The sequence below is a fragment of the Lynx rufus genome, unplaced genomic scaffold, assembly GCF_022079265.1.
Source record: "Lynx rufus isolate CCGP_SWC_20201006 ecotype Redwood Valley unplaced genomic scaffold, mLynRuf1.p SCAF_14, whole genome shotgun sequence".
Classification (NCBI taxonomy): Eukaryota; Metazoa; Chordata; class Mammalia; order Carnivora; family Felidae; genus Lynx; species Lynx rufus.
Window position 1 is genome coordinate 54,233,647 of NW_025814828.1, and position 12,669 is coordinate 54,246,315.

At 39.2% G+C, this 12,669-nt stretch overlaps 1 protein-coding gene across 1 annotated transcript in view; it reads right to left on the bottom strand.

The window, feature by feature from the left end:
* Positions 1-12,669, bottom strand: part of CHM (CHM Rab escort protein) — a 261,692-nt gene that overhangs the window by 75,754 nt on the left and 173,269 nt on the right. Inside the window, exon 12 of the mRNA XM_047076287.1 lies at positions 988-1,084. Within this exon, the coding sequence (XP_046932243.1) occupies positions 988-1,084 (97 nt within the window). The remainder of the gene's footprint in view (positions 1-987; positions 1,085-12,669) is intronic.

The following is a 12,669-nucleotide window of genomic DNA, read 5'->3' on the forward strand; positions in this document are numbered from 1 at the left end:
AGGATGTGGAGAAAGGGGAACTCTTTTGCACTGGTGGGAATGCAAACTGGTGCAGCCACTCTGGAAAGCAGCATGGAGATTCCTCAAAAAGTTAAAAAATACAATTACCCTAGGATCGTGCAATGGCACCACTAGGTTTTTATCCAAAGGATAAAGGAGTGCTGCTTCGAAGGGACACATGCACCCAATGTTTATAGCAGGGCTATTGACAATAGCCAAAGTATGGAAAGAGCCCAAATGTCCATCCACAGATGAAAGGATAAAGAAGACGTGGTACACATATACAATGGAACATTACTCAGCAATCAAAAAGAATGAAATCTTGTCATTTCCAACAATGTGGATGGAAGTGGAGGGTATTATGCTAAGTGAAATTAGAGAAATATAAATATCATATGACTTTACTCGTGTGGGATTTAAGACACAAAACAGATGAACATAGGGGAAGGGAAGCAAAAATAATATAAAAACAGGGAGGTGGAAAACATAAGAGACTCAAATATAGAGAACAAACAGGGTTGCTGGAGGGGTTGTGGGTGGGGGGATGGCTAGATGGGTAAGGGGCATCAGGAAGACACTTGTTGGGATAAGCACTGGGTGTTATATGTAGGGGATGAATCGCTGGATTCTACTCCTGAAATCATTATTGCACTATATGCTAACTAACTTGGATGTATATTTATATATACATGTGTGTATATATATATGTGTGTGTGTATATATATATATATATGTGTGTGTGTGTGTATATATACGTGTGTGTATATATATATACACATATATATACATTGCCTATATACATATATATACATTGCCTATATACATATATATATGTATATATATATATATTTATATATATATATACATATACATATATATATATATATATAGCAAAACTATAATCAGAACCCAGACAACTTTATCAATGGTTGTCCCCCTTTACTCCCAAAACAAACACATAAGACAACCAGATTCTACTGTGCTTACATGTGCCTTTCATGCATGTCATTGTTGAGGAACATAACTCAATGACCCGAACAGCAAAAGTTCCTGTCTCCACTGCTGGCACTGTCAAAATGGAAATCTGAAAAGTAGAAATAAAATATTAGACATAAGGGGTAGATCTCATTTTCATTCTTCTATCATTAGAGTTTAGTTAACTCTCAAATTATCTTTTTTTCAAACTCCATGATGTTTGAAAAAATTTAGCTTGTAAAGATTTTAGAACAGAATTTGAAACATGTAACATATACATGTGCCTGAATGTCCAATTTCTGCATTATTTATATACTTATATATCACATATGTTGCATTCATATAATTAATTCATCGACAAGAAATGTTTCAAATATCTTTAATATTTGTTAAATTCTTCACTTATTATTTTCAAAGGATTAAATTATGACTCATTACTTCTGAATTATATGCACTTCAGTATTTGAAAACAGATCATATTAATTTTGATTATTCATAATGGCTAAAAGCAGTAGGTATAGAGTGTTAAAATTTAAAAATGTTACATATCTGAAAGATATTGAAATAAGCAAAGTAATATGTCAACAGTGTAGCCAAACATATACCAAAATGTTTCCAAATGAATGTCTTTAATTTAAGGATTCCAGCACTAAAACTAGAAACCCAGAATTTAAAGTAAAATGGAAAATTATTTTAAAATAATGTTTATTGGGGTACCTCAGTTGGTTGAGCACCTATTGATTTTGGCTCAGGTCATAATGTCACGGTTTGTGAGATTGACTGACTACATCCGGCTCTGTGCTGATAGAGGGGAGCCTGCTTAGGATACTCTCTCCCTCTGTCTCTGCCCTTCCCTTGCTAGGGCTCTCTCTCTCTCAAAATAAATAAATAAATATTTAAAGTATTAATTAATTAATGTTTATTGATATGCAGTATGCTGATATGCTATAGGCACTACTAATATATTGCATGGCCGTATAATTAAAATGACAATCAGGTCAATGTTTCTCTATAAAACCAAAAGTTTCAATATTAATTCTCAATTTAATCTTCAATCTGAGAAAACTATATTCTCTCATATATAAAACACTTGTCAAAATGTGAAGCCCAATTTACACTTTTACCTGTGAGCACTATGCTTAGATTTTGACTTGTGATGTCACATTGATAGCCAATACAGGAAATGCCTACAAGTTCTCAAAACAGATATTCTTTTGATAACCATGAATATTCTACTATCACATTACTTAGAAGTACATTTTTGGGCTTAAGATGTCCCCAAAACTGTGTTCTCCATATTCCTCTTAACGCCCTTTTGCTGCTGGATGTCCATGACACAAAATGTACTTTAAAGAGAGCGGAACCAGTAAAACATGTATCTAATGTATAATAATTATCAAATGATTATGAGTAAAAACGTTTAAAGCCAGAAAGGTATTGTAGGAACTGCACCAACATTCAGGCATAGCACATTTTATTGTGCTTTGCTTTATTACACTTTGCAAATACTGCATTTTTTTTTTTACAAATATGAAGGTCTGTGGCAACCATGCATTGAGCAAATCTACTGGTACCATTTTTCCAACAGCATTTTGCTTACTTAATATCTCTAATTCACATTTTTGTAATTCTCACAATATTTCAAACTTTTTTATTATATTTTTTATGGTTACGTATGATCAGTGATCTTTGATGTCACTATTGTAATTGTTTAGGGGTTCCATGAACTGAGCCCATACATATAGAACCACAAATTTCATTGATAAATGCTTTGTGTACTCCAACTGCTTCACCAGCCAATGTTCCCCAGTCTCTACCCTCTCCTCAAGCCTCCCTATTCCCTAAGACACAATAATACTGAAATTAGGCAAATTATTAACTCTATAATGGCCTCTAAGTATTCTAGTGAAAGAAAGAGTTGCACATCTCATACTTTAAATCAAAAGCTAGAAATAATTAAGCTTATTTCTAAGTGAAAAAGGGATGCTGAAAGCCAAGACAGACCAAAAGCTAGGCCTCTTGTACTGAACAGCCAAGTTGCAAATGCAGAGGAAAAGTTCTTGAAGGAAGTAAAAGGTGTTACTCAACATAAGAATGTAAGAAAGGTAAAGAGATAGATTGTTGATATGGAGAAAGTTTCAGTGGTCTGGATCAAAATGGCTACCACATTCCCTTAAGCCAAAGTCTAATTCAGAGCAAGGCCCTAACTCTCTTTAATTCTATGAAGGCTGAGAGAAGTGAGAAAGTTACAGAAAAGTGTGAAGCTAGCCAAGGTTGGTTCAGAAGGCTTAAGGAAGGAAGCCATCTCCGTAACATAAAAGTGCAAGGTGAAGATGATGGAGAAGTAGGAGGACCGGGATTTTCTTTGTCCATTAAACATAGCTGTTTTGAGGTCAGATCACTTGGAAAACCCAGGAAATTGATCTGTGGAGCAGCAGAAGGATCTCCACAGTTGGACGGTGGACAGCTTAGCAGGAGTGAGGTGCGTGGATATGAAATGAGGGAAATAAACCAGCATAGCCACAGAGGGGAGGGAACCCTTTCTGTGGAGAGACAAAAGGGAGAGAAAGAAAAAGGGGTTGTGAAATTATGGCATCAAGTTAGCACAAGAGGAAAACCTCTATGGACTATGGAGGGGGGAATGAGAAGTATGGAGAGTGTCAGTTCTCTTTTGTACATAACCTTAGGAGCTGAAACTCAAAGGTTTTGGAAGTGCATGACTTTCTCGAGAGTAGAGCAATGCACACACTCTTGGGGAGTGGGTAGCTGGCCCTGGAGTGCACAGCATGGTGTAACGATCCCCAGTGTGCACTGGGAAAGAATAGTACCCTTCCTGGATTATTTGGAAACAGGTTTTATTGCCTCCCCAAGGACAAAATACTCTGCAGGTGCCAGCCAAAGGCCTTTCAGCAGTAGGATCCCTGGAGGAGGGGAGTGGATCTGGATTTGCACCATTCGGGGTCCATTAAGACTTCAGGATTTGAATCCCATCAGAGTGCCAAGGGGAAGCCACAGGAGAATAATGGTGCAGGGCAAGCTGACTGCCCTCGCTATTCAGTGAGGGCTGCCTGAACAGCAGGGGGTGAGAGCCCTGTCGGGAGGAGAGATTGGGGTGACGGAAATTTTCCTAACACCAACACAGTGGGACTTAAGAGAGTAGCACAGCGGTCACCAGTGGAGGCAGTACACGCTTAGAACAAACCATACCCCTCCGTGCCTAGCAAATGCTCACTTACTAGAGCAAGACTAACTTACTCAATGTAGACAGACTCTCCTCCAGACCAACACAGCCACCAGCCTCAGGCACCAACAGACAACCTTTTATTTTCTTCTTTTTTCTTTCTTGCTTTCCTCCCTCTCTGTTTTCTTTTCGAATCAGGTTTATGGTTTCTGATTTGTTTTTTGTCATATCTATCTATCTACACATATATACACTATCTAGCTATCTATCTACACATACATACACACACACAGACATATATATTTTTTGATCAGGCTTTTTAATTCTACTCGGGTTCCATCTTTTCTCTTTTCTTTTGCTTTTTTTCTTCTTTCTTTTCCTTTCTCTTTCTTTGGAATCAACCTTATAGGTTTTAATTCTCTATTTGGTTTTCTTTTCTCCCCTTTCATTGTTCTCTTTTTATAGCATCAGGCTCCCCCCACCTCCTTTTTTTTCCAGGGTTACTTCAACAAAGAAATCAAAGCACACCTAGTTAAAGGTCCAAACACTCCATCATTGCAAGCAAGGAGGAGCTCTGCAGAGGACTGATCAGTGGGACTGGGCAGCCAGAACCCAACAGCAGAGTACATGCAACATACAACAGAAGTACTTCCTGGAGTGCCAGGCCTGGACATTGTACGGTCCCTTTTTAATATAGCAGTTGTCTCAGGTGAAGGACACATAAAAAGTTTTTAAAACACATAAAAGACAGACTGCCAGAATGACAAGATAGAGGAATTCTCCCCAAAAGGAAGGTCAAGAAGAAATCACAGCCAGAGAATTGCTCAAAACAGATATACACAATACATCTGAACAAGAATTTAGAACAACAGTCATAATACTAATAGCTGGGCTTGAAAAAGGCTTAGAAGACAGCAGAGAAACCCCTGCTACAGAGATCAAAGACCTAATAACTTGTTAGGATGTATTTTTAAAATGCTATATCTAGAACCTAACCAAAAAGGTAAAAGATCTGTATGTGGAAAACTATAGAAAGGTTATGAAAGACATTGAAGAAGACACAAAAAAATAGAAAAATATTCCATGCTCATTGGAAGAACAAAAATTGTTAAACAAATACTACCCAAAGCAATCTATACACATTCAATACAATCCCTATCAAAATAACACCAGCATCTTCACAGAGCTAGAACAAACAATCCTAAAATTTGTATGGAACCACAAAAGACCCCAAATAGCCAAAGTAATGTTGAAAACGAAAACCACAGCTGGAGGTATCACAACTCCAGACTTTAAGATGTATTACAAAGCTATAATCATCAAGACAGTATGGTATTGCCACAAAAACAGATACCTAGACCAATGGAATAGAGAACCTAAAAATGGACCCACAAATATATGGCCAACTAATCTTTGACAAAGCAGGAAAGAGTATCCAATGAAAAAAAAAAGATAGTCTCTAGCAAATGGTGCTGGGAGAACTGGACAGCAACATGCAGAAGAATGAAACTGGACCACTTTCTTACACCATACAAAAAGTAAATTCAAAATGGATGAAAGACCTAAAGTGTGAGACAGAAAACCATCAAAATCCAACAGGAGAAAACAGGCAGCAACCTCTTTGACCTCGACCTCAGGTCATGTCTCCAAAATCAAAGGAAATAAAAACAAAAATGAACTATTGGGACCTTATCAATATAAAAAGCTTCTGCACAGCTAAGGAAACAATCAATAAAACTAAAAGGCATCTTATGGAATGGGAGAAGATATTTGAAAATGACGTAATGGATAAAGGGTTAGTGTCAAAAATAACTTATCAAATTCAACACCCATAAAACAGATAATCCAGTGAAGAAATGGGTAGAAGACATTAATAGACATTTTCCAAAGAATACATACAGACGGCCAACAGACACATGAAAAGATGTCCAAATCACTCATCATCAGGGAAATACAAATCAAAACTGCAATGAGATACCACCTCACACATGTCAGAAACGATAAAATTAACACAGGGAACAACAAATGTTGGTGAGGATGTGGAGATAGGGGAACCCTTTTGCATAAGAGACTCTTAAATACAGAGAACAAACTGAGGGTTCCTGTAGGGGAGGTGGGTGGGGGGGATGGATTAAATGGGTGATGGGTATTAAGGAAGGCACTTGTTGGGATGAATACTGAGTGTCCTATATAAGAGATGAATCACTGGGCTCTACTCCTGAAGCCAAAAGTACACTGTATGTTAACTAACTTGAATTTAAACTTTTTAAAAAAGTGCAAGGTGAAACAGCAAGTACTGATAAAGAAGCTGCAGCAAGTTATCCAGAAGATGTAACTAAGATAATTCATGAAGGTGACTACACTACAGTACCGATTTTCCAGATATTGAATAGCATTCTATTGGAAGAAGATGTCATCTAGGACTTTGATTGCTACAGAAGAGAAGTCAACATCTGGATTTAAAGCTTCAAAGGACAGGCTGACTCTCTTGTTAAAGGCTAATGTAGCTGGTGACTTTAAGTTGAAGCCAATGCTCATTTATCATTCTAGTAATCCTAGGGCCTTTAAGAATTATTTTAAATCTATTCTCCCTCTGCTCTGTAAATGGAACAAGAAAGCCTGGATGATACAACATAGTTTACTGAGTATTTTATGCCCACTGTTGAGACCTACTACTCAGAAAAAAGATTCCTTTCAAAATATGACTGCTCATTGACAAAGAACCTGGTCACCCAAGAGCTCTGATGGAGATGTACAACAAGATTAATGTTGTTTTCATGCTTGCTAACACATTTTGCAGAATAAATACCTCAATGCCAGGGGCTCGTTGTTTAGCCAATTCAAAGAATGAGGAGGTGGACACAGAATAAAATGAGCAGCAGGCAAAAGTTTATCAGAGTGTAAGATCAGAAGGTAAGAATAGTATGAAAGATCTCTCTACAGAGAGGGGGCATCTGAAAGTGAATACCCCTGAGTATAAGCAAGCAACTTTATTTTATAGGGTTTTGGTCTGTTCCTCCTCTTCTTTTTGGTTTCTTTTTAGGAAAAAAAAAAAGATACCTGTTGGTGATGAGTTGTTTATTCCTGAGGGAAACATGAAGGGGGAGTAGGTGGTATTTGTTACATTCTTAAGAAAAACTTTACACCTGAGGGAGTTTTTCTCATGGATGTTTCCAGCATTGTTTTAAAAGATGTGGCTTTGCTCCCTGGGATCTTCAAGTCTTAGCCTCTCCCTTTCTACATACTCAATCCTATCTTTACCTATCAAACATCTTTTCTGCAGTACATGGATCCACAAGGAATTTTGACTTTCAAGTCTTATTATGTAAGAAATGCATTTTGTCAAACTATACCTGCCATAGACAGTGATTCCCTTGATGGATGTGGGCAAAGTAATTTGAAAACCTTCGGGAAAGGATTCACCATTTAAGATGCCATTGAGAACACTCATGATTCACAGGAAGAGTTCAAAATATCAACATTAACAGGAGTTTGGAGAAAGTTGATTCCAGCCCTCATGAATGAATTTCAGGGTTCAAGTCTTCAGTGGAGGAGTCTGCAGTGGAACTGCAGATGTGGTGGACACAGCAAGAGAACTAGAATTAGAGGTGGAGTCTGAAGAAGTAACTAAATGGCTACAATCTCATGATAAAGCTTTAACAACAGAGGAGTTGCTTCTTATGGATGAGCAAAGAAAGTAGTTCTTGAGATGGAATCTACTTCTGACAAAGATGCTGTGAAGATTGTTGAAATGACAACAAAGGGTTTACATACTACATAAACTTAGTTGATAAAGCAGCAACAAATTTTGATAGGATTGACTCCAATTTTCAAAGAACGTCTATGGTGGGTAAAATGCTATCAAACAGCATTGTATGCTACAGAGAAACCATTCATAAAAGAAGAGTCAATTGATGAAGCAAGGTTTATTGTTGTCTCATTTTAAGAAATTGTCACTGCCACCCAAACCTTTAGTAACCACCACCCTGATCAGTCAGTAGCCATCAACATCAAGGCAAAACCCTCCACCAGCAAAAGGATTAGAACTCACTGAAAGCTCAGATGATAGTTGGGATTGTTTAGAAATAAAGTATTTTTAAGGTAAGTACATTTTTTTATACATAATGCTATACTGAACACTTAATAGGCCACAGTATAGTGTAAACATAATTTTATATGAACTGAGAAAATAAAAAAAAATCATTTGACTTGCTTTATTGTGACATTCACTTTACTGCGGTGGTCTAGAACTGGACTCCCAAAACCTTTGAGGTATGCCTATATTTCTTTTGTTTCCTACAACCATAATGTCTAATTATTTAAAAATTTAAATACAATCAGTAACCCCGACCACAGTACCTTCTGTGTCTTGAACTCTGAGAAGGTAACTGTCTTAAAACTCATAGAGATTAGGAAAAGCCATCAAAAGGGAATACCCTCAACTCTCTAGTACCACTTTCATAAAATTTACCTAGACTTACACCTACCCTTTCCTCTCTTTAAGGTTCATCACATATGCTTCAAAATTCACAAAGAGGAAAGAAGCCAATATAGGAAACAAAGAGAAGTATAAATGTACACTTTTAGACTGATCACTCTGATAGCTCTTTAGAGGATGGATCTGAAGGAGACAAGATGAGAGGAGGAACAACCAGTTACAAGGCAGAGATGAGTTCTGAAACCAGAGGAGTGAGAATAAGAACTGAGAGGAAAAGCATATTGGAGCCAATTCAAGGAAGTACAATGAGAGGACCTGGAGGCTCAGGGGATACCAGAGATGGGAGGAAGAAATTGTTAGTTGGAAGGACATCAGTGCTTCTCATGAAGGCAGGGAACACTGGATAAGTAGTTTTGAGAGGGAAAATGGTGAGTTAAGTTCTGAGTATGTTCAATTTGAGGGGACTTTGGGATAGATGTCCAGCAAGAAGTTTGACCAACATTCCTGGGAGATAAAGAAGTAGCTGTCACCAACATTTATGCAGAGTTGGAACTATGTAAGTACATGGAGTCCAGCAGCAAGTGTGCATAGAGCAAGAGATAATGTGGGTTGAAGTGAGAACCTGGGGGAGCCCCAATATTTAAGAGGATAGAGCCCATAAAAGAAGCAGAGATGGACTATTCAGAGAGTTATGAGAACCAGGAGAGCACAGTATCATGGAAGCCAAGGAGTATAGAGTTTCAAGAAGAAGGTAATAATCAACATTGTCAAATGTACCAGAAAAGACCTAATAGAAAAAAAAAACTGTCCTATGCTCCTGACCATTATAAAGTTATCAATAAACTTAGCAAGAAAAATTGTGGTAGAAATGTGGAGGTAAAAGCCAGGCTGGTCTAGAAATGGATGAGAGGTAAGGAGCTGGAGGGAGCAAGTATAGACACTGTCTTGAAAATGATGATGAGATCAGGGGAGAGATGGGATACAATTAGAGATGGGGGCAAAAGGAGATTTTTTTTTAATATTAATTTTGGAACAAAATACTAGTACATGTATATAGGTTGAAGGCAAGGTACCAGTAGCAGGGAAAGGCAGAAGACAGGACACAGATGCAGGGTGGTGTGTGTGCGTGCACATGTGTGTATATCAAGAGCACTTATGAATGGGGTTGGCCTTGGACAAGGAGGGGAGCCCTGTCATTACTCTCTGTACTTGTATATCAGTTGTGGGTGGTGGGGCAGGAGGTCAAGGGCCATTGTGCTTAGTAGGGCCTTACTTTTCTCAGTGAAGTGAGGGGTGAGGTGAAAGAGCTAAGACAGAGGAGGGTGGGTAAAACAGTAAAGATTTGGACTAGGCACTGAGAGGAATGGGAGAGGGAGCTATCCGAGACCAGTGGATAAACTAACTGGTGGTAGCAACGGTCTAGCTGAATGAGATTGGCAACCCTGACTCTGTGGGAGTGCCAGTCTGTGTGGATGTGTGGTTTTCTCAAGTATCCTTCTGTGATCCAGATGTAAATTACAGACTCATCCAGAGACAAAATTTTCCTCTGTGGGTACAGTGGAAGAGCATGGCTACATAGGAATTGAAGCTGTTGGGGGAAGGGCAGTTCAGAAAATCCACCACGGGGACCAGGACATGAAAAAGGAAGAGGGAAGAATGGTAAACTAGGAGGAAAAGGAGAGGACAAGGAATTGTAGGTCTCTTAACAGATCATTGAGAAGATTAAGTGGGGTAAGAGAATGGAAGAGCTGAAAGGATAGGGGCAGATTAATGCCACCATACACCCATAACCACCAGGCTCAATTCGGCAACCAACACTGTGCAGCCATCTGACAATGAGAGAGGCCATACTCCAACTCCCCACAGTGATTACTGTATATCTTTCCTTGAGCTTTGACCTGTTCCCGACACTTACATCTCAATTCTCAGGAGATGACCTCACTTCGTAATTTAAAGAGTAAATGGATTCCATTAGATGGAAACTCCCAGACCTACAAACATCCTCCATTCATCCTCTTATTGCAAGTGTCTCACATCCCCTCTAAGGTCAACGGTTTTACCTGTTCTCTGAATCTCATACTCCCCACCTTTACCTGGACCTTGCTGCATCAGTTATCTTCCTTTTCTCCTGGATATCTTCAAACTCTCCCTCCCTTTTTACTACCTCCACAGCATCAGTTGAAATATCCACTTCTTCTTTAAAGAAATACATACTTTTCTTCTTTAAAGAAGAAGAAAAGCCTGATAGGGAAGAGCCAAGATAGCGGAACAGCATGGAAATTTTTTTTGTGTCTCGCGTCCATGAAATACAGCCAGATCAACACTAAACCACCCTGCACGCCTAGAAAACTGATTTGAGGATTAACATGACAATCTGCACAACGTGAACCACACAACTCAGCAGGCACGCAGTGCAGAGAGGTGGACTGGGGGAGAGACAAGCCACAGAGAGCAGGGAGCTGTTTTTGCTTGCAGAGAGAGGACAGAGACGGGGGGGGGGGAGGGAAGGGGGGAGTACGGGAAAAAGGACCCCCCCCGCCAAAAGCAGCTGGAGAGAAAGCGGAATAGTACAAAAGCCGCAAGGACTGAACGAAAAGGGAGAAAGGAGAAAGGAGAAAGGAGAAAGGAGAGGGCTTAAATTCCATTAAGACCCTATAAACAGGGGGAGCACAGAGTCTAAAACTCCACAACTCGGTACCTGGCAGTGCTCTGGTGGGAAGGGCAAATCCCTGGGAGCAGAGTGAAGTCCAGGGGGCTTTAGGCCACATGGGGAGAGGTGGTTCCCAAGCTGGGAGGACATCTGGTTGAGGCTGTATGGCTCCCCCACAGGAAAAGGCCCCAGTAGACCCGGGAGAATAACCACATATGCTGGTGCTGGAACAAGGTCGTTGGGGGTGAAGCCTGGTGCCAGATACATGTTGTGATTTGCCATAATCCCTGAAACGCTGCTGCCACACGATCGCGTGAACTTTTTCTGGGGAAGACTGGCACGCAGCCACATTCTCTGGGCATCGGCAGCAGCAGGGTCCCGTGAACATTACTTGGTGTGGCTGGCACTTGGCCATTTGCTAGGTGAGACCCTTCTGCAGAGGGGCAGAACGGATCAAAGCTGCAGTGCCTCAGAAGTAAGGGGTTGGGAAAAACAGCCGCATCTGAGATAAAACTCAACAGGGAGGTGCTGCCTGGGGCTTGGTCACGGACAATGTAAAAGCGGAGAGTGGATGGAAGATGAATACAAAGGATGGGTGCACGATTGCCTGCTCAGTGAGAACAGAGTTCCGATACTACAGACTGGGTAGCTGGGAGACACCATTTTCACTGCTCCCACACATGCACATACACACCTACAAGCACCACAACAATAAACCCAAGTAAGCTAAGCAGCACCATCTAGTGGAGAACGGAACCATTACACCAAGCTCCACCAACTGGGCCAACCTCCCCTTTCAGGAACACAAGTCTCTTGGCCTGCTTAGTTTACAGACTATAAGTCACATCATAGTATGACTTCTAGGGGAAAAAGAAGTAATTTCAATTGTATTTCAGTCTGTTTGCTGGTCAATCTATTCAAATTTTTTTTCTCTTTTTCGTTTCTTTTTTCTTGAATTCAGAAAGAGAAAAATATTTTTATTTTCAATCTTTATTAAAAATATTTTTCTTTAAATTTTTTCTACTATATTTTTTATTTTGTGTAAATTTTTTCAAACTCTATTTTACTTATACCATTTCATTTTATTCTATTTCAGTGTATATGTTTTTCCAAATTTTCAAACGATTTCCATTTTTTTCTTCCACTTTATCTCTAATCTATCAAGCCCCTTTCAACACCTACACCAAAGCACACCTAGGATATAGCATCATTTATTTCATTTTGTGTGTGTGTTTCTTGTTTTTAATTTTTTAATTTTAATTTTTTTTAATTTAAAAATTTTTTTACTTCATTAATTCCTTTTCTCTCTTCAAAATGACAAAACGAAGAAATTCACCCGAAAAGAAAAAGCAGGAAGAAACGACAGCCAGGAACTTATCTAACACAGATAAAAGCAAGATGTCTGAACCAGAATTTAGAATCACA